Source organism: Chenopodium quinoa, unplaced genomic scaffold (assembly GCF_001683475.1).
Source record: "Chenopodium quinoa cultivar QQ74 unplaced genomic scaffold, ASM168347v1, whole genome shotgun sequence".
Classification (NCBI taxonomy): domain Eukaryota; kingdom Viridiplantae; phylum Streptophyta; class Magnoliopsida; order Caryophyllales; family Amaranthaceae; genus Chenopodium; species Chenopodium quinoa.
In genome coordinates, this window is record NW_018745024.1 from 3,647,475 (window position 1) to 3,666,940 (window position 19,466).

Below are 19,466 nucleotides of genomic sequence, written 5' to 3' on the forward strand. Positions count from 1 at the left end.
TCAGGAAATGTATATTTGGACGGCCGTTCTTGGTGAACGGAATTTACATCTAACCGCCTTATATTATCTTTGTTACCCCTAATAGTGGGACCGCCTCCTGAGAAGCCGCCTGCAATGGTGTGGACGACTGCATCATCTGTATCAGAGCTGTCGGCCTGTTGATTCTTTTTGGCCGACAGCTTTTTTGAGGAAGTGTTCCCCGTAGATTTCTTGACATAAGTTTCAAGATCACCTTGCTCAGCCAGGCGGTCTAGGTACCGCATAAGACTGATGCAGTCATTGGTGTGATGACCAACGTCATCATGATAAGCACAGATTTTATCTTGGTTCCGGTTGTTTGCAGAACCCTTCATGGGGACCGGCTTCTCAATTGAGATCCGTCCCTTGATTTCTTTTAGGATAAACTGGTTATCCTTGTTAAACGCATACTTTGGGGAGTATGGTTTGAATTCTTTTTTCTTCTTCTGGGCCGGCTGTTTAGAGGAATCAGCCGCCCAGACCTCTTTTCTTTTCTCATCTTTGTTTGACGACTGTTTCTGTCGTCCTTCTCTTTTGTCGAACCTTTTCCCGTCCGACTGTTTTATCGTACACAGATCAGTCGCCTGTATATAGGCTTCTGCTTCAATCAAGGCCTCTTGAAGAGTCGCCACCCTTTTTCGAACCAAATCAAATTTGAAGGTAGACCCGTCTTTGAGACCTCTAAAAAAGTCGGTATAAGCTACCTCATCCGGTAACCCTTGAATCTGTATTCTCATCAGGTTAAACCGCCTGATGTAAGAACGAAGCCCCTCCTTCTCGCCCTGCTGAATTGTTCCCAAATCAAGGGTCGTTTTCTTCGCAGGGATGTTCATGGCGAAGTTGGAGGCAAATAAGTAAGCAAGCGTCCTGAAGCTATTTACACAACCAGTCGGCAGGTTGCCGAACCATTGCTGTGCGATTCCTTTGAGAGTCGCTGGGAAACACTTGCACCAAGTGGGATCATCCAACCCTTGAAGGTACATCAGGTTGGTGAATGCCATCAGATGGTCTTCTGGGTTAGTAGTGCCGTCATAGGCGCCTACTAGTACATTTTTTACTTTGGCCGGCTGAGCGGCGTCAGTAATTTCCTTGGAGAAGGCCGACGGCTGTTCACCAAGTCTAAGCAACCGTAGCTGCCAGTCCATAGGTTGGACGTTTTTTGCTGCAGGTCCACCAAATGGAGGTGGCTGCATAAAATACTGTTGTTGCGGCACAAATGGTAAGTTTGGTACCGCCTGGGCACTATGAAAGCCGGACTGACGGGAGGTGTCGCCTGACTGACTCTCATGGTACGACTGAGTATGCCTCATCGAGGCATTTCGCAAACTGTCTTGAAAGTTTGAAGTAGAAGCCGACTCTGACAATCGGTCACTCTTCTTCTGCTCTAGCAGTAGCCGAGCATCTGTGAATGTTTGCTTTGACCCGTCCGCCTGAATATGACGAACCGGTTTCCTATTTCCTGTAGGATAACGGAATTTTGTGAAATCAAGGGCAGGTGGCTCCCGCTTCCTAGATTTAGGATGAGGAGTCGCCTCTCGCCCTTGAACTGGCTTCCTCTTCAGTGAAGTGGAGGGTTTCTTGGCCAACTGCTCCTTGACTGAAGCAGGCGGCTTCTTGTTGATCAACTCTTGAATCTCTCCCTTGAAGTCCCTCATGAAGGTTATGAGTTCGTTCCTTGTGATGGGAGCAGACCCATCAGTCGGCTGTTGCCGAACAGGCGGTGCGCCTGCCGGCTCGCTTCCTGTTTGAAGATGCTCCCGTTCCCTCCTTTCGGTATGACGGGTACGTCGGGCCCTTAGGGTCCCGTCTGAAGCTGTATGAGTTTCAACTTCAAATTCACTTTCGGTGTCATGGTCCGACTGAACTTGAGGGTCGTTTAGGGGACGAAACGCGCTCACAAGGCGCACAATAAGAATAAGACCAATAGCCTCTCTTCAGGAGTCGGTACAGACTTGGATGCCATCTCTGAAGTACTCTCCCCACAGACGGCGCCAAATGTTTCGGGGTTTTCTGATGTCCTGCGGGAGAGTTACAATTCCGAGACTGGAACCGGACGCCTGTACCTGCAAAATAACGGAGACTCCTGGGAGCTCCGCCTCCAACGGTCAAGTTAGTACCTGATTAAGGAGTAATTAACGCGGAAAATTAAAGTAATAAGGTCTCTCTAGGTGAGAGTGTTTAATGTAGGTAATCTGCTTTGTTAGCGAGATCAGCCGGTTATTAGTGTGTTCCGTAATGTTTCTGTTCTGTTCCCCCCCCCCCCCCCCCTTAATGAGGATTAAGGGAGGTATTTATAACCTTGGGAAACGTGCCCATCCTAGGTTTAGGTAAACCTAGGGCCGATTGGGCTTCCCTCGGAAGTTGGGCCTGGGTGGCCGGTTTTCCCATTTGGCATGGGTGGACACGTGGCGTGTCTCAATTGGTCCGTAGAGGACGTATCTGTGATTGACACGTGGCAGGCTCCTATTGGCCTACGTGGAGGACACGTGGCGGAACCTGGTTGGTCCACTTGTTAGACGGTGATTGGTGGATAAAAATCCCCTAATCAATAACTTATTTTCCTCTTTTCGTGCCTTTAAAGTTTAAACCCAAAATAATTCATTTCGTGTCCTTTAAAATCATTCATTTCATGTCCTTTTTATAAAAACGTTTATTTCATGGTATTACATTATGGTCATTTTGTTCCCTGCAATGTATTCGTGATCAAGCTTTTTTTACATGGTAATATGGCACCTTCTGTAAATTCTACCTTGTAGACATGTTTCCACAACGATTTAACGAAGAAACTGTGCTGTTGTTACTTCTGTGTTTATGACCAGCTACTCATTGGTGTGTTGCTTGTCTTTGTTTATATGAGTATAAGTGTCTGATTGTATGTGATCTTACAGGTAATGGCTCTAAGAAGGCCAATTCTACATAAAGTGTTGGACTATGAGAATGAGTACTTTGCCTTGTTGATGCTAGTTTTGGAGACTCATAGCATGAGAACTACGGGTAATCTTTATATAACATTTTTGCATTCTCCTTGCTTTCAATGTGCTTTCACATGATAAAATAAATTTAAAAGGATATTGGAGCTCTCTTAAAAGTGTTAAAATATGTGTGAACTTATACTTTATCTGGCAATCCCCGGAAGTACATTGCTTGCAGAGCCCATCTTGAAGTGACCCATTGATCTGGTGTCAGATTGTTTTTTAACATATACTTGATCTAGCAATTATTTTGCCAATGTATAGGGCTGAGTCTCAATTTTAAGATCCTTAGGGGGAAGGCTACCTATATGTTGAATTCTTGACCTCTCTAAACTTCCAGAATAGTTAATGTAGGATCCATTTCAAGCGATTGTGTTCTTTTAAAAAGGGGATTGATAAGGAAAGTGTGTTAGGACAGTGATCATAATGTTCTTGGTGGTAACTAGTAAGATTAAACCGCTTACTCCTATGACTTTTGTTGACATTCATTCCTCTTAACGTCATCCTAATAATGAAGGATCTTGCGGTCTTATTTTTTTATAAAACTTGTCATTACTTTCTTAGGATCCACTGAAGTTTTTCTCTTGCTTGGTATGTTTTCAGATGCATCTTTCTCAGAGTCATTGTATGGCTTGCGAAGAAGAACAGTAAGATTGAAATTGAAAAAAGATGATCTTCATTCCAACTCCACAGATGGGATTCAGCTTTCTGGGATAGAAAAGCACCAAAGAGTCCTTTCTGTTGTCTTTCTGGTATGCTTTCAATTACGTTTGGCTTTTATTTATATATTTTGCAAATCATCTGTATCGGCACTGACTGTAAATACTGAGTAATTTTAGTTTTTGTAAGAAGTAGTTAAATTGTCATATACTAGAATGTATCTGTGCCAACACACGATATATACGTAGCATGTATATTTAGAAAGAAAAAGAATAGGAGAGGTGGAAGTTATAAAAAAAGGTTGGAGGTTATAGCAAAAAAAAAAAAACCCTAAATCATGAGAGTTGAGGATTGAGGTTTTGGAGAAATCTCATTAATTGACTCTGTAATTATATTATAGATTGCAATCCTCTTTGAATTTCTCCTTTCTGTGCTGAGACGTACAGCTCATGACACATAAAATGGGCGTAACCATTAAGTTGTATTTGGAAATTCAAATATTAAAAAGTTTCTTATACCTTATTTTAGAAAAAAGGCAAAATGAAATGAGATGGAAAACTTGCCCTAGAAATTTGTTATTCTCTACTAGCTGATCCTTTTAGAGGGTCTTTTGTTCATTTAAAATTCTTTAGTTCCTCGCAAACTTAATTTTGTAAGGATTGAACATTCTTTGCATCTGAAAATGTGATTGTTTCTCTCCATTTTTTAAAAACTTTGTAGGTTGTGTTACCGTATTTTAAGTCAAAATTGCATTCAATATATAGCAGAGAAAGGGAAACTGCAGTGCGTGCAAGCTTATGGGGACCAGGTGATGAAAGCTTTGATGATGCTGACTATCTAGATGTGGCAGAGAATCCAGTTGATCAGAGTAGAACTTCAGATCAAGATCTGTCATCAAGAGAACAAATCTTGCAGGGAGCAAAGAAAATTATAGCTGCGTGTTACCCCTGGATACATACTGGCCATGAAGGTACTACATATCTAAAAGCTGAGTTGCTTATTAACTTTTGATGGTGCTTTTTGCTTTGTAATTTTCTGATAAGGATGTGATCACGTTATAAACCGACAAAAGTCAATATGATCTATTGTTGTTCTGAGTGTCAATATGGTTCACCTATGTTTGTCCTGCTATGTTATGGTATTTAGCTTTTTTGTATTAGGAAAAGGTATCCGTTGTTGAATACCACCTCTAGCCCCCTCAAAGCCAACAAAAACTACTTTTACTTTTCTCTCCCTGAACATCAATGGAGTCTATAATAGCCATCCATTGCCATTGTTAATAGCGCTTTTACCTGCTTTTTATCCTTTATCATCAATTACAAGTTGAAGAAGATCAGCAAATTACTGAAGGACATGAATCGAATCAGTGCAATGTGAGGTAAAATTTGCTATCTGAGGGTAATGATGGAGAATTTAGCTATTAAGCACAGAATGACAATTATTCCATTTCTCTTTCTCTCTCTGCGGGCATGGTTGCTATTAGCCTGGTTGTGAGACTTGTCAATGGTGATGTGAACTGCGCATGTGTGTGTCTGTGTTGGAGTGTATTTTATCGCTGTGCATGCACATATCTGTTTTTGTGAGCTTGGTGGATAGTGAGTTGGGAAAAGGGGTTGGGAAGGCAGGAGAAGATGAAATTTGGTGGCTTTTGATGGATAACCATGTGCTTGTATTTATCTTATTCCCTTTGAAAGGGAACTAGAAGTCCTATTGTTACTTTGGTTGACTTAGTTAACCTAAGGTAGTACACTCACAGTACTATATAGTATATACGAATTGAACAAGGAAAAAAAATTCCCTTCCCCCGCCCCCCAACACCAAACACACACACACACACACACGTCTCTTGTGAGGCGCAGTTGTGCAATAATATATCAGTGTAGGTCATGAATTTGCCTTATGCTGCTGTTCTTCATTATATTCATAGTAGTAATGCTTACAATTATTTTTAATAATCATACTGGCAATGCTGCTTTTGGGTCAGGTGAGTATTAAATTAATATATTTTCCAATCATGGTAGAAATGTTTCTGTGTTTGAGAATAAATTCTTGTCATTGATTTGTCTTCTGAAGAACTTTTTGTACTATGGTATTTTTAATGATTGGTTAGTCATTTAAGTGAATGATTATCAACATGCAGGATTAACATTTGCTTATCAAACATTGTATCTGTTGGATGCTACTGGGTTTTATTCTCTTGGATTGCATGCTTTAGGGATCCAAGTCTGTCGGGCTACTGGACAGGAACTGGTATTACTTTTGTTCACGAGTCTTTGTTTCAGTGAAACAGATTCTGTATTTTCTTATGTTGAGCTTAACCTTTTAATGTCAAGGTAGATGGATGCTTCTTCAAGAATATCAAGGATGAGAAGTCGTGAACGTGAGAGACTTCGTGGTCCTCCATGGTTGAAGGTAATGCTCTATCCAATACTTACGGAGTTACAGATGAGGAAAAAAGCACAATCTCTTGCTACCCATACACAAGTATATCTTCTGTATCTATTTTTCCACTTTATGAGCAGTGGTGACTGTGGTCCGTGTGGAATTGGGTGGCTAGAGAGGTGTATTGATGTTACTAAATTTCAGAAAGGCTTACATGAACTAATTAAGTCATTAAAGACAGTAGCTGAAAGCTAATCCCAGTCACCCAAAAGGGGGAAAAGTCTCGTTGAATTTCAACTGTCTGTAACTTTCTCCCTTTGCAAACGAATACCATATGTTTCGTTCACTCGAGATTTCATATTGTTTGAAATCATTGTAATGTTCTCAAGCAGCTAGAGAAAAGGCAGCAAAAGAAACTTGAGCTATGCATTTATCAGGAGCATTCACTTTCTAGTTTTCACATTTCAATCAGTAATCCTAAACAGCCAATTCAAATACAAAAAGTTATTCTGCTCATTTGCTCAAGTGTTTCGGAGCTATTGCAAAATGAATATAGCCTGTAAAATACCGTCTAAACATTCAAAGGGCATGTTTTCCAATACAAGGCTTGAGAAATCAACATGCTACAGCTAACAAAGTACCCCATCCATTTCAAAAACACAAGAAGAATCTAGGGCACATATTGTACCAACACTCTTACCTCTGTCTTTTTTCAGTTTGAGTTGAATCAATAAAAAGAAAAGAAAACAATTTTCCTTATGTTGCTTTTCATCACTTATGTTACTCAATATTTTCTCATACTTATGTTGGATATGGTCACATGTGCAAGTGTTGGACTTGGCTAATTCCACTCATTCATGATAAGGTTCCTTGTTCTTGTGATCCTAAGATATAGTGTCAAGTGCTTGTTCCCATGTCAAATTGTTGAGGATCTAACACGGTACTTAAGGTGAAATGAAGAGTAGAGTAACGTAATTTATGGCACCTATTGTGGTAATTTTATGTTGACATTGTGTATATGGGATTTTGATTTTTTTTTTTTGCTCTATTGAAAAATTATGTGAATTGGTTGTGTTAGTTTTTTTGATCTACATCTGACTACGTGATCATGATTTGTCATGCATGATGTTTCAGAAATTGCAAGGAGCATTGCTCAGCTGTATGTATGCAGCACTTGATTATTCACAGACAGGCTTAATTGCTGCCGTATTTGTATTCAAGGTAAATATATTCCTGTTAAGTGTTATGACTGTGATCTGACAATTTTGAAGCTCTAATCTAGAGAAGCTTAGCCTTGTTGAGTATGACTGATCATCTTTGTCCTTCATTCCTAATGATCATGATTGTAGATGATGGAGTGGTGGTACCAGTCAGCAGAGGAAAGGATGTCTGCACCGACAATTTATCCCCCACCACCACCGCCTCCAGCCCCAAAAGTAAGCAATATCTTCGTACCTACATCCTAAGCATTCCCCTCATCATCCCCCCCCCCCCCTAAAAATTATGGAAGGAGAGTGCTTGTCTACCCAAATTTACAGTTGGTCATTTTTCCTCTATTGTGAATTTTGGAGCTTACTAATTACTTTATACAGGCGGCTAAAGAGGGTATTCCACTGCCGTCAGACAGAACAGTTTGTCCTTTGTGTTCGGAAAGACGTGCAAATCCTTCAGTTGTTACAGTATCAGGATTTGTTTTCTGTTATGGTTGCATATTCAAGTATGTTTCTCAGGTAAGGCTTGAACCCTTGCATTGCTTCTCAGATGTCAGGATTCTGTTTTGACACACTGACTTGTGGCTTTGTCTGCTGTTTTGAAATACATTTCCAGTATATAGCTCCTGCTATTATTATTTTTTTTACGAACTTGATATTTTAGGCTTTCTTTTCGTGTGGTATATCATGACTATGGAATCCATGCTTAACCTTTTGGCTGATGCTTTTGCAGTATAAGCGGTGCCCAGTCACACTCATCCCTGCTGAAGTCGAGGACATTAGACGGCTCTTCCATGACATGTAGACTATGTGAAAACATGGTAATTGCCAATGTGCTTATCTTGGCCGTGTTTCTTTTATTTTCTGACCTGAAAGATGTTTCAGTGTTCATTAAGTGGTATGCTGTAAATAGTTTTATCCCGATAATATTGCATTTTATAAAGATATAGATTTGTGTAAATCTCTTTCCTTTTGTATTTGTAGTCCTGGATTTATGTTTGAGGCAAACTGGCAAAGTATGTGTAGTTTAGTGAGAGAGACCACAGCGAAAGTTGTTGCTGGTTGATACAATGAACATCTGTAGGAACCATTGCAATCACATCTGTAGCCTACGTAAAACAATAATAACCACCACTAATGAATTTTTGCCAATGTATCATCAAAGTATAGGAACCATTGCAATCACCAACATTAGGAAACCCCTTGTCTTGTCCGACGGATGCATGAAAGCAGGTAAAGACTTTAGCATGAAGAGAATAACCAAGGCAACCCCTTCGAGTTGAAAGAAACCAGCCCGGCCAAAATCTGTACTTGGAGAGGCATTGGGATGAGTACACACAACAGGGTGTTTACTGGATATATGATGATGATTTATAAACTGAACCATTAGGATTGGTTTCTAAATATGCTTCACAAATTTGAAGTTCTGGACACTTCATAGTTTTTTATGTATAACACTTCACAAACAAGATGCAAATAAACTTGAATATCTCACATCTGGACTACTGTCACTCTGTACCACCTAATGTGTCACTAAATCTCAATATATAACACATTGTTCTTCCAATTTTAAAGCCTTTTTTCCTCAAATTGACCCTGATATAGGATATTTGTAAGCTAAATTGCATAAATCTTCAATGATCAAAATCGCGCACATATTCCCACTTTTAACTAGATTATGTTTCAGCTGTTTAATCAAAATAAAGGATAATAGGACCTTCAAAAAATCAACACACATTTTATTGCAACTCACACAACCAAATTCAAGTAGTTACAATAGATCACACGGTATTAGACATGGTCAATTGACCACACTAATACGGCAAATAAATAAAGAATTGGGGATGGGGGAGATTTTTGTTCTTTCTTTCATACATTTTCTGTTTTACAGCATTTCTTTCCATCACATTGCTACAATCTGTTCACCACTGCCTTCTTTTTCAAGTGCTTTCTCCAACTTCGTTTCGAACGGTGTTGCATCCCAAATCACTTCGGCACTCTGCAATCAAATCACCAATTCACAAGCAATACCATAATCAAAGACATTAAGCACAAAAAAAGCCAACAATTATTGTAACATGTAACAGAATTTATCAAAGACAGTTATACTGTCAGACTAACCTCTCTGAATCTGCTTTTAGTACTTTTTGTGCTTGACCCAGAATTAGTAGTCTGCTCTGTATGACTCCAGTAACTTCCAACAGTTCCAATGATGGGGATATCATCAGGATTCTTGCTTGGCGATTTCCTCGGCGAGGAAGTAGCCGAATGCTGCCTTAGCTCTTCAAGAGTTAAAGCTCCTAATATAGGTCTATCTTCAAATTTATTAGGAGAACAGGAGCATGTTTTTCTGTCAGATGGTGAATTTCCCACTGAAACTGAGCTGCTTCTGCTGTTATTCTTGTGTGTTCCTTCTGAACACATTAGCCAGCTAGAAAGGCTTGTATCAACCCCGATTTCTCGGTCTGAAACAACCGCCTTTTTCACAGGAAAGCTGAAATCTTGGCCTGATGAAACCACATTCTCCTTTGCTTGAGACTGATCCTTTGATGCAAGCTTTGATCTTGCCTTAATAAACTTCCACTGACTCAGATTCTCAACTGGGTTCAATACAGAATTGACGTATTTACGAGTATTTTCATCAAATTCACTCGAATTCGAGTCTTTAGTAGATGAATTCTTGATTGGTATTGGGCTATTCACTTCTTTATCCCCTGTTTCTGACTCAAACCCCTGTTTTCTGGAATCTAAAGACAGAGAAAACAGAGATTCTGATGACTGTTCTTGACACTTCAACTGATTTTCACTCTTAATTTCACTCTCTACATCATTATCTTCATCATCAGTATAATCATCATCAATTTCACTTTCATCAGATGATAATTCATCAAATTCATCATCACTATCCCTACAATTTCGATACCGATGATCAGTTGGAAAAGAAAACAAGCTCGAAGAGCTTGAATCTGAATTACATTGACTACCAAAACCCGATTTCTCTTCTTTAATCTCTGCTCTCTCATCTTTCTCTTCCTCTTCGTTTCCCTCAAAATCGACATCCAATTCTTCCTCTGTTCGAAAATCTTCATAGATTTTCACATTCAAATCAAATGTAACCTTCTTCCGCTCACTCGAATTCGCCTTCTCGATTTTCTCTTCTCTAAACAATACAAAATCCAATAAATGATTTAATTTTCTGGGTATTAAAATCCAACAAAAAATTACGAGAACAATATGAAAGACCTTACTTTGAATCAGGAGTAAATTCAATTTGATTTTCACCCTTTTCTTCTTCTTCTTGCTCTTTAATCAAATGCGGCACTTGAAAACCTTCAACAGATTCATATGTCTGCAGCTGATAAAAATATAAACAATGAATCAATAGTCAATTCATACAAAAACAAAATCAAACAAAATACAAGATGAAAAAACCCCTTAAAATGAACATACATGATGAAGAAGGGAAGACGTGTTGGTATTCCCGTGCCGTCTTCGACGTCTTCGAGAGCGCTTGCAATTGCCAAAGCAGGTGGAAAAGCAACCCATTTTATCCAGAATTGATTGCTACTACTGATAAAGTTAAGAACTTGTGAATTGTAACTTTATCAGTGTTTCAAAGAGTAAAATGGTGAAGACCCAGAGAAGAGGATAATCTGAATTAAGATTCAGAGAAAGAAAGAAGAAGAATTACATTGTTTTTCATTGAGGAATTGAGTTGAATGAAGATGAATAATTTCTGGGGTTTTGGAGGAGATGAAGGTTTTTGGGGTTGTGACTTGTGAGTTTGAAGGATTAAATTGTCTTTTTCTTGAGATTAGAAATATTACCGTTGGAAAAGTGTAGGGGCTAGCTATTGAGCCGTTGCTACTCCTTGCTAGCTCGATTGTATCAAGTAATTTTTATTTTATTTTTATTTTTTTGGTGGGGTGTTGTATTGGGCTATTAATTTTGGGTTTTGTTTTTGGATGTTCATTGATATAGTAGAAATACAACGAGCTAGGCCCATCATAACTTATAAGTAAAAATTGGAGAATTTTGACATTGGTAAAAAACTACTGTCCACGTACTAATCGACAAACAATACAAATGTATTCAAAAGTTGTAATTTTTTTTTTGGCCTGTTTGGTTTAATGTAAAACGTTTTCATGGAAAATGATTTTTTTCATTTTTTTTACCATTTTTCTTTGTTTGGTTTGTTAAGGAGTGGAAAACAATTTTTCCAATGGCGGAAAATTCCATCCTTAATGATGGAAAACATTTTCCTTCCCAAAACAAGAGAAGCCATATTTTCCACTCTCCTCTTTACCTCTTTTTTTACTTCCCTCTCATTTATCCTTACATTTCCACTCCTATTTTTTATTTTTCTTGGGCCCCGTTTGGTTTAATGTAAAACATTTTCAATGGAAAATTAGTTTTCATGGAAAACATATTTTCAAGGAAAAACACAATTGCAAATTAGTTTTCCTTTTGTTTGGTTGCATACAAGAAAAGTCCAAGAAAAATAAAAAAAAAATAAGAGTGGAAATGTAAGGATGAATGAGAGGGAAGTAAAAAAAGAGTTAAGGAGGAGAGAGGAAAATGTGGCTTCCCTTGTTTTTGAAAGGAAAATGTTTTCCATCATTAAGGTTGGAATTTTCCACCCTTGAAAAATTGTTTTCCACTCCTTAACAAACCAAACAAAGGAAAATGGGAAAAAAATAGAAATTTCATTTTCCATGAAAACCTTTTACATCAAACCAAACAGGGCCTTGTATGCAACCAAACAAAGGAAAACTAATTTGCAATTGTGTTTTTCCTTAAAAATATGTTTTCCATTGAAAATGTTTTACATTAAACCAAATTGGGCCTTTACGTAAATAGACAAGGGCAATGATATAGACGAAATTTGTTTGGATATTACCCCCAAGATTCTAATTAAGCCAGTTGGCATCCATCCGTGTAAAGCTTCAATTGTAATTTCTTTGTGGTATATTTTGGGAATTAATCTTTAATGAGGAGGATTGGAGATTCAATTAATGTTGTAAATATTTTGGAGGAGAGTCAAATTCGCTGGAGAGAAAATGAGATGATTAAGTGCTCCATGCCAATACCAAATTGATAAATAAAAAAGACTCCTAACTATAACTTGGTAAATAAAATAGCTCTGACGACACTTTGGTAAAAAAAAAAAAAAAAGCTAACATCAAACGACAATTTGGTAATATATATATATATATCAGGCGACAATTATACAAAAAAAAAAAAGAAAAAAAAATCGACAAACGACTCGCAAATGCTTAATTTAGTTCATTTTTCGTGGTTTTCTTACCTTAATCTCCTACCCCTTTTTCAGAATTAACCATTTGAAGAAAAAAAATATTGTTTAAATATTAATTTTCATGTAAATTTTTCCTGCTCCTTATTAACAAAAAAAAAATTTAAATGGGGTTGGAAATAAATTTTATGTCGGGATATAGCCAAAAAAAAAAGGAAAAAGGATATGACATATTAATTTTAAAATTGAAAATATAATTTTAAAAAATACAATAACGAATTGAATTAGGAAATTTGAAGACTTAATGATTGTTAGTTGTAAATGTATAACAACTAGTTTAGTTACATAAATTTTCTCTCCGCTCTCCTCCCTCTCTCTAAAACCCTACTCTCCATTGTTGAAATTGACGGGGCTTTCATCGGTTTTAACCGGTGGGAAAGCCCAATCCTTATTTCTTTAAAGTTTTGTTTTAGGTTTTATAATAATGTTTCATCATTTTGGGAGGAACTTTTTTCCCTAGAAAGAAAGAGTTTCCGATCTCCTTCGAAAGATAAGAGTTTTTCAACCTCCTACGAAAGACAAGGTTTATCTCCTGTTTTCGAGGGAGAAATTTCTTAGTTTTGAACCATGATATTAGATCTAATGGATTGTCGTGAAATTATTTTATTGGTGAAAAAGTTATGAAGTTTTCAAATACAGAGAGATGAATCAAAAGGAAAGCATCTTCACAGCTACAAAGGATCGTTAGATTGTCTCTCCAACAAGACTGTATTTTCCAGCAATATAAGCGGGAGATGTTCCATAATATAATGCAAGATCTACTCGACGATCGTAGTTTTTATGAATGAAAATTTTATTTGATTCAATATCTTATATATTTGTTAATGCCTAATCTGTATTATAGATATTGTATGATTTTTAATTAATGAAATATTTAATTTATAAAAAAAAATTGAAGACTTTGTCGGAAAAAAATTAGATATTTCGATCTGAATGTCATATGAGATTAATTTTTTTACCAAATTGTCTCTTAAAGTTAACTATTTTTCCATAGCTAAAGACTAGAATAGACCTAGTCTACAATAACTTATTGTAAACACAACCTTCTAGATACCATACGAATGTGATTATATCATACGAAATGTGATTATATTATTACAAAAGTGATTATATCATCTTGAAACTGTTATGTAAATGTATCACTCAAAAAGTGAATTTATCATTATAAACAGTATCAAATAATAAATTACATCATTTAAAAGATGATTTTTAAATTTTATCATCCTAAAGATAATTATATAATTTCATTAAATGGTTTAATATGAGATCAAAATATGACTCATAAAAAGATAATTATATCATCTAAAAAAGTGATTATATCATCCAGAATGTGATTATATTATTTGAAAGTGTCAAATTTTGGGTGTACAATAATTTTGGGTGTACAATAATTTATTGTAGACTGGTCCATACAAGACCAATTGTTTTATCCTCATTTTATAATAAAGTGTAATATTTTATATGTAATCAAGTCCAAAATTATAAGTAGCATTGGTCCTTTCCCATGGTCCATTCCATGGTAGGTAGACAAAGCACAGTGATGATTGAATCCTAGCATGACGGCACTAACACTACTATCTCTAAACGTACTACCTTTTCCACCATCCAACACCCCACGCTTGCTAACTGCTAGAATGGACTATAACATTACTACATTAGTCGCCATTTTTTTTTTTCTGTGGGTAATCAAGTACTCAACCAATTGTTTGGGTCAAGTACTCAACATGAGTATACTTCGCATTATTATTACTTCATCCAAATATCCAATCATCCTTCTTTAAGAAATTGTTACATACTTGACCCCACATATATAATGATATTTAAGGGCTTGTTCACATTTACTTAATTTCAGTTTAGTTTAGTTCAGTTCAGTTCAGCTCCAATAAGTTCAGTTCAGTTCAACTCCTAATTTCACTCTCTCATAAAATATTCAGTTCAGTTTAGCTTCAATCAGTTCAGCTTAGTTCAATTCAGCTCCAATCAGTTCAGTTCAGTTTAACTTAATTCAGTAAATGTAAACAGACCCTTAGTAAATTGTTACATACTTGACGTTACATATATTATGACATTTAGTTCGATCCTCACCCCACGGTCCCACCCCTCTGTGACATGAGGAAAAAAAAATTCAAAATGTTAGGAACTCTATTTTGTAAGAGTTACTAGTGTATCTCCTTAAGACATTGAGTGACACATTTGTTGATCATTTCATAATCAAAGATGACATTACTCCCCATTGCATGTCATCCTAAATTCCTAATGTAGCTTTAATGTTTCAAGCTGAACTCGAATAGTTTACATATTAGCTAGGCTCATTAACACTTCTCCATAAAACAATCCGTTAATTGTTATCCACAAATTTAAAAAAATTTATATTTCTCAAAACATACCTTTAAATTGCACATAACCGTTAACGTATGTAGTATACATTTAATTTTTTACAAAAAATACTCCGTACATTTTTTTCAATTTGGATCAATTTTAGGTTGGATCACGGATACAATTGTTAGGTGTGTGATAAGATAAGGACTAAGGAGGAAAACAAGCATTAGACAAGTACTTGACCCTGCAATTCTTTTAACCTGACGAGAAAACCACAAACACATACATAAATTAAATTAAAATATGTAGTAAATCCAAAGTTAAGTGGAGTGTGGACCGTCGTCAATGGTCCCCTAATTTGTCGCGTATAAATCACGTGATCTCAATTGTTTTTCATTCAATTTGACGGCTGTGATTTATTCTTGTAGACATTCCCTCTCGATTGTTGAAAATCCACCTAATTATCATTAATCATGTTAATTAGCTTTTTAATTTTGTTACTCTACCTCTTCTCCTCTTTTTTTTTTTTTTTTTTTTTTTTTTTTTTTTTCTCTTTAGTTCTTCTAGTTCAATCTTTCTACTTTGCGTCTTTGCCAATTAAAGTGCCTTTTTTTTTTCTTGCTCAAGTAATTTATTTCAAATTATAACAACAAAAAGTGTATGTATGGATAATCAAGTGCTTTGATGTAATTTGATTTTAGTATATGTATAGTAGGTAAAAGGAATAGAAAAAAAAAATAAAAAGGGGGAAGGAATTAACTGAATGAATGGTTGGAAAAGATTTTTATTTTCTATAGAAAATCAAAATGGGTTATTAGGGGATGACGAGTACTAAGGGTATGTCACATTTACTTAATTTCAATCAGTTCAGTACAGCTCCAATCAGTTCAGTTCAATTCAGTTGAGTTTAGTACAGCTCCAATCAGTTCAGTTCAATTCAACTCCTAATTTCTCTTTCTCATAAAATATTCATTTCAGCTCAGTTCAATTCAGCTCCAATCAGTTCAGTTTAACTCAGTTCAGTAAATGTGAACAGGCCCTAAATAGCATGCAATTTTTCTATTATATAAAATTGATGTTACTCCCATTAATTCACAATGATATCTAAACTTTACCCTTTTATAAGGAAACTAAGTTAAAATCCCGTGCAATGCACTGTTATTAAATGTTTTTGATTTTTTGACAATAATATTACCAAATACAAAGTATATAAAAGATACGCAAAAATATTTCATTTGAGTATATATGGAATAAAAGAAAATATCATAAAATATAAATAGTTTACTTAAAGATTTTGGAAAAAAAAATGAAAAAGGTGGGAAAATTTTTCACAAAGTAATGATAAGTGTCATTGGTTATTCGCCTTTAGTATAAGTTAATAGATAGATAGATAGATACTTGTAAATATATTTGAACTTTATTATTTCTAATTACACTCATATTCAAAATAATAAAAAGTCAATAGTTTAAAAATACAAATTGAGATAAATCGCATAACTATTCAACGGGGTCCCCTCCCCTCCATCACAAGAATATATTCTCACTTGGAGTGCATACAAATAAACGATTTACAAGTAGAGGTGTCAAAATGAAAAATTAAGGTGATAGAGAGAATTGAATGACTTGTTTGTATTTATACAATACCTAACATTATAAGATAGAAAACAATATTCCTAAATGATTAACTACCATAAACTTATATCCTAAAGATATATTCACTAGATATCATCTTAACATTAATAATATTAGCTATATTATTACTCTAATCAAGTAATCATATCCACGGAAAATATAACACACATATATTTTCCGATATCTTATATCTCTATCACCCTCCCGCAATCGTAACAGCAGTAACACAGACATTGCGATTGAAAATTCTTCACTTTGTTAAAGTCGATTGAATTGCACTAATCTGTTGATGACGTCTTCAATTACTTCACTTTGTTGAAGTCGATGAGATGCACTACGTGGTTGATTCGCCTTCACTTTTTTTTTCCTTTTTTTGAATGATGAGAACATTCATCAGCTTTTCGAACCCATCAATCATCAAATAAGCAGGAACACCATTCTTTTCAAACTTACAAAAGTAACAATTTTGGTTTTTTTTTCCTGAGCAAAACCGACCTCCAATCAAATATTGATTTTTCTAAGCAAAGCACACTTAAAACAGTTAAAACCCTTGTCTTATGGTACAAGGAGAACCAATATAAAAACCTCATCTCACGGCACAAGGAAAACCAATATATCTTATCTCATGACACAAGAGAGTAGAAAAAAAAATTAAATAAAAAATTGTGCCAATAGTGGCTTTTCTTCATCTCCATGGAGTTTCTTTATACACCAACAAAATCACATACCATCATATATTCATATAAGATGGATTAATCACGTATACCAACCCCCCCCCCCCCCCAAAAAAAAAAAAAAGAGGTTATTTAAAAAAAAATTATTATTCACGAGATTAGAAAATATATACATGGTAAAAAAAAAAGTAACATTCGAATTAACGCCCGAATCATACACTAGCTATACAAACCGTTGAACATAATTATCAAATTAATGATGTACAAAATAAAAAATAGCAATTTGGGGCATCGTCCAGGGTACACACTAGTTTCTCTATTGAAAAATTGTGAAGTAAGCAAGTTAAACAAGATAATTTTCATGCTAATAAGAAGGTTTAAATTCATTTCTCTAATAATGAACGAACGAAAGATTAGAAGTTTTACCATTCCATCTCAAAATTAGTCTCTTACTCATAATTAGATACAAATATACAATTAGGGCCTGTTATGATACGATTATTTTCAGTTCAGTTCAGTTCAGGTCCCAATTTCCTTCTCTTATAAAATATTCAGTTCATTTCAATTCAGCTCTAATAAGATCAGTTCAGTTCAGCCAATTAGAATAGGCCCTTAGTTTACAACAACAAAAATAAATAAATATAAAATAAAATAAAATTTAATTAAAAAAAAGAAGAAGAAGATACAATTAGTACGGTGGAAACTTCACACAAGTTATAATGTGGTGTTGATTATGTCTAGCAATATTGAGTACATTAATTGGTCCCTCAAAACTTACTAATACCATAACTAATACATTTGACTATAAGTATTAGGGCAACGACAACATAAGGTATAGATCTCAACTAGACTAAATTTGTTAAAGTGTTACTCAATACATGAAATAAAATTCACGTTCTGTTCTCATTGATTGAACTGAAATGAATATTTGATAAGAGAAGGAAATTAGAAGCTGAAATAACTGAACTGAACTTATTAGAGCTGAACTAAACTGAACTTATTAGAGCTGAACTAAACTGAACTTATTAGAGTTGAACTTAACTGAAAATAATCGTATGAGAATAGTCTATATAAATTTTCTTTTACGATGCTCTTAACACAAAGAAAAAATATATCATTAAGATTTAACTTGGTGAACTACTATACAATAAAAAAAAAATGGAGAATGATTGATTAACCTATAATTCAATCTTACTTGATCAGTTTTTTTGTTTTTTGTTTTGTTTTGTTTTTTTTTTTTCAAAGAAGTCCTAAAATACACTTATTCCTAAATTATCTATCTTCATAGGTAACGTATAACTTGTTGACAGCTAACAACTACACCTACTATCACAGCTAACAGCTTCCTACACAGCTATATTTTTCCGAACACGTCCTCTATACAACGGCTTAGTTTTGGCTTTTAGGCAACCATACCCTAGACAATATACACCTCTTTATAAATTTAAGTTAAAATAACATTATTAACCTTCACTAATTAAAGTGTGATTTCTCTACCATTGACTACATTAATGATCTTTCCCTAAATTATTTACTAGTACTTATGTTTTTAAATTTTTTTTTTTTTTTTTGAAAAAAGTCCTAAAGGACACTAAATTTCATTAATATAAGTCATACGACATCTACAATTGACAATGAACGATAATGCAAACGAATTTAACAAAATCAAACAAGAAATAATTGGGGAAGGGCTAAGAATCCAAATACATAAATATAACAATTCGGCATATTCTCGTTTCGTTGTCTCATACAACTTTTTGAGTGGATTCGTCGTCTCTTCGCAATTTTGTGAGAAAGTAAATTCTTGTGCTGATTCTGTAACCCGAATCCGAGCCACAATCAGTAGTAGCCCCGCACAACCGGAGACCAAATTAAGCTCAAATAAAACCTTGTCTTTCGAAGGAGTGCGAAAAAGGAGATCGAAAAAACCTTGTATTTCGAAGGAGATAAACCCTTTCTTTCGAGGGAGACATTATTGTTACCTAAAACAAAAGGCTTAAAAGAAAATAAAGATTGGGGCTTTCCACCGGTGAAATCCGATGGAAGCCCCTTTAAAATTGACAATGGAGACTAGGTTTAGGAGAGAGAAGAGAGAAAAGGAAGCTAGGGTTTTTTTCTCTATGCGTTCCGTATGTATTTATGTTTTTAATTTCTAAAACCTTAGAATTGTATTTACTTGATTTAATTTAATATTTTATATTAATTTATGAAAATTAAATGACATATTATTGATATTGTTCCTAAATTACATTTCTACTTCTCTCAATAATGTGAGAAATAAATG

General features: G+C 35.2%; 2 protein-coding genes across 2 annotated transcripts; one reads left to right on the forward strand and one right to left on the reverse strand.

Moving 5' to 3' along the window:
* Positions 1–2,744: 2,744 nt before the first annotated feature.
* Positions 2,745–8,204, forward strand: LOC110708827 (peroxisome biogenesis protein 12-like). The gene is made up of 10 exons (XM_021887050.1): positions 2,745–2,756; positions 2,907–3,012; positions 3,594–3,742; positions 4,371–4,620; positions 5,791–5,900; positions 5,988–6,062; positions 7,167–7,253; positions 7,382–7,468; positions 7,625–7,762; positions 7,977–8,204. Exons 1-10 carry the CDS (start codon positions 2,745–2,747, stop codon positions 8,046–8,048), a joined length of 1,086 nt encoding a protein of 361 aa, XP_021742742.1. The 3' UTR covers positions 8,049–8,204.
* A 752-nt stretch (positions 8,205–8,956) lies between these two features.
* Positions 8,957–11,541, reverse strand: LOC110708323 (developmental gene 1062 protein-like). The gene is made up of 4 exons (XM_021886424.1): positions 10,694–11,541; positions 10,492–10,598; positions 9,365–10,403; positions 8,957–9,242 (listed from the first exon to the last, which is right to left on the reverse strand). The coding sequence occupies exons 1-4, from the start codon at positions 10,787–10,789 to the stop codon at positions 9,147–9,149; spliced, it is 1,338 nt and encodes a 445-aa protein (XP_021742116.1). The 5' UTR covers positions 10,790–11,541; the 3' UTR covers positions 8,957–9,146.
* Positions 11,542–19,466: the final 7,925 nt, after the last annotated feature.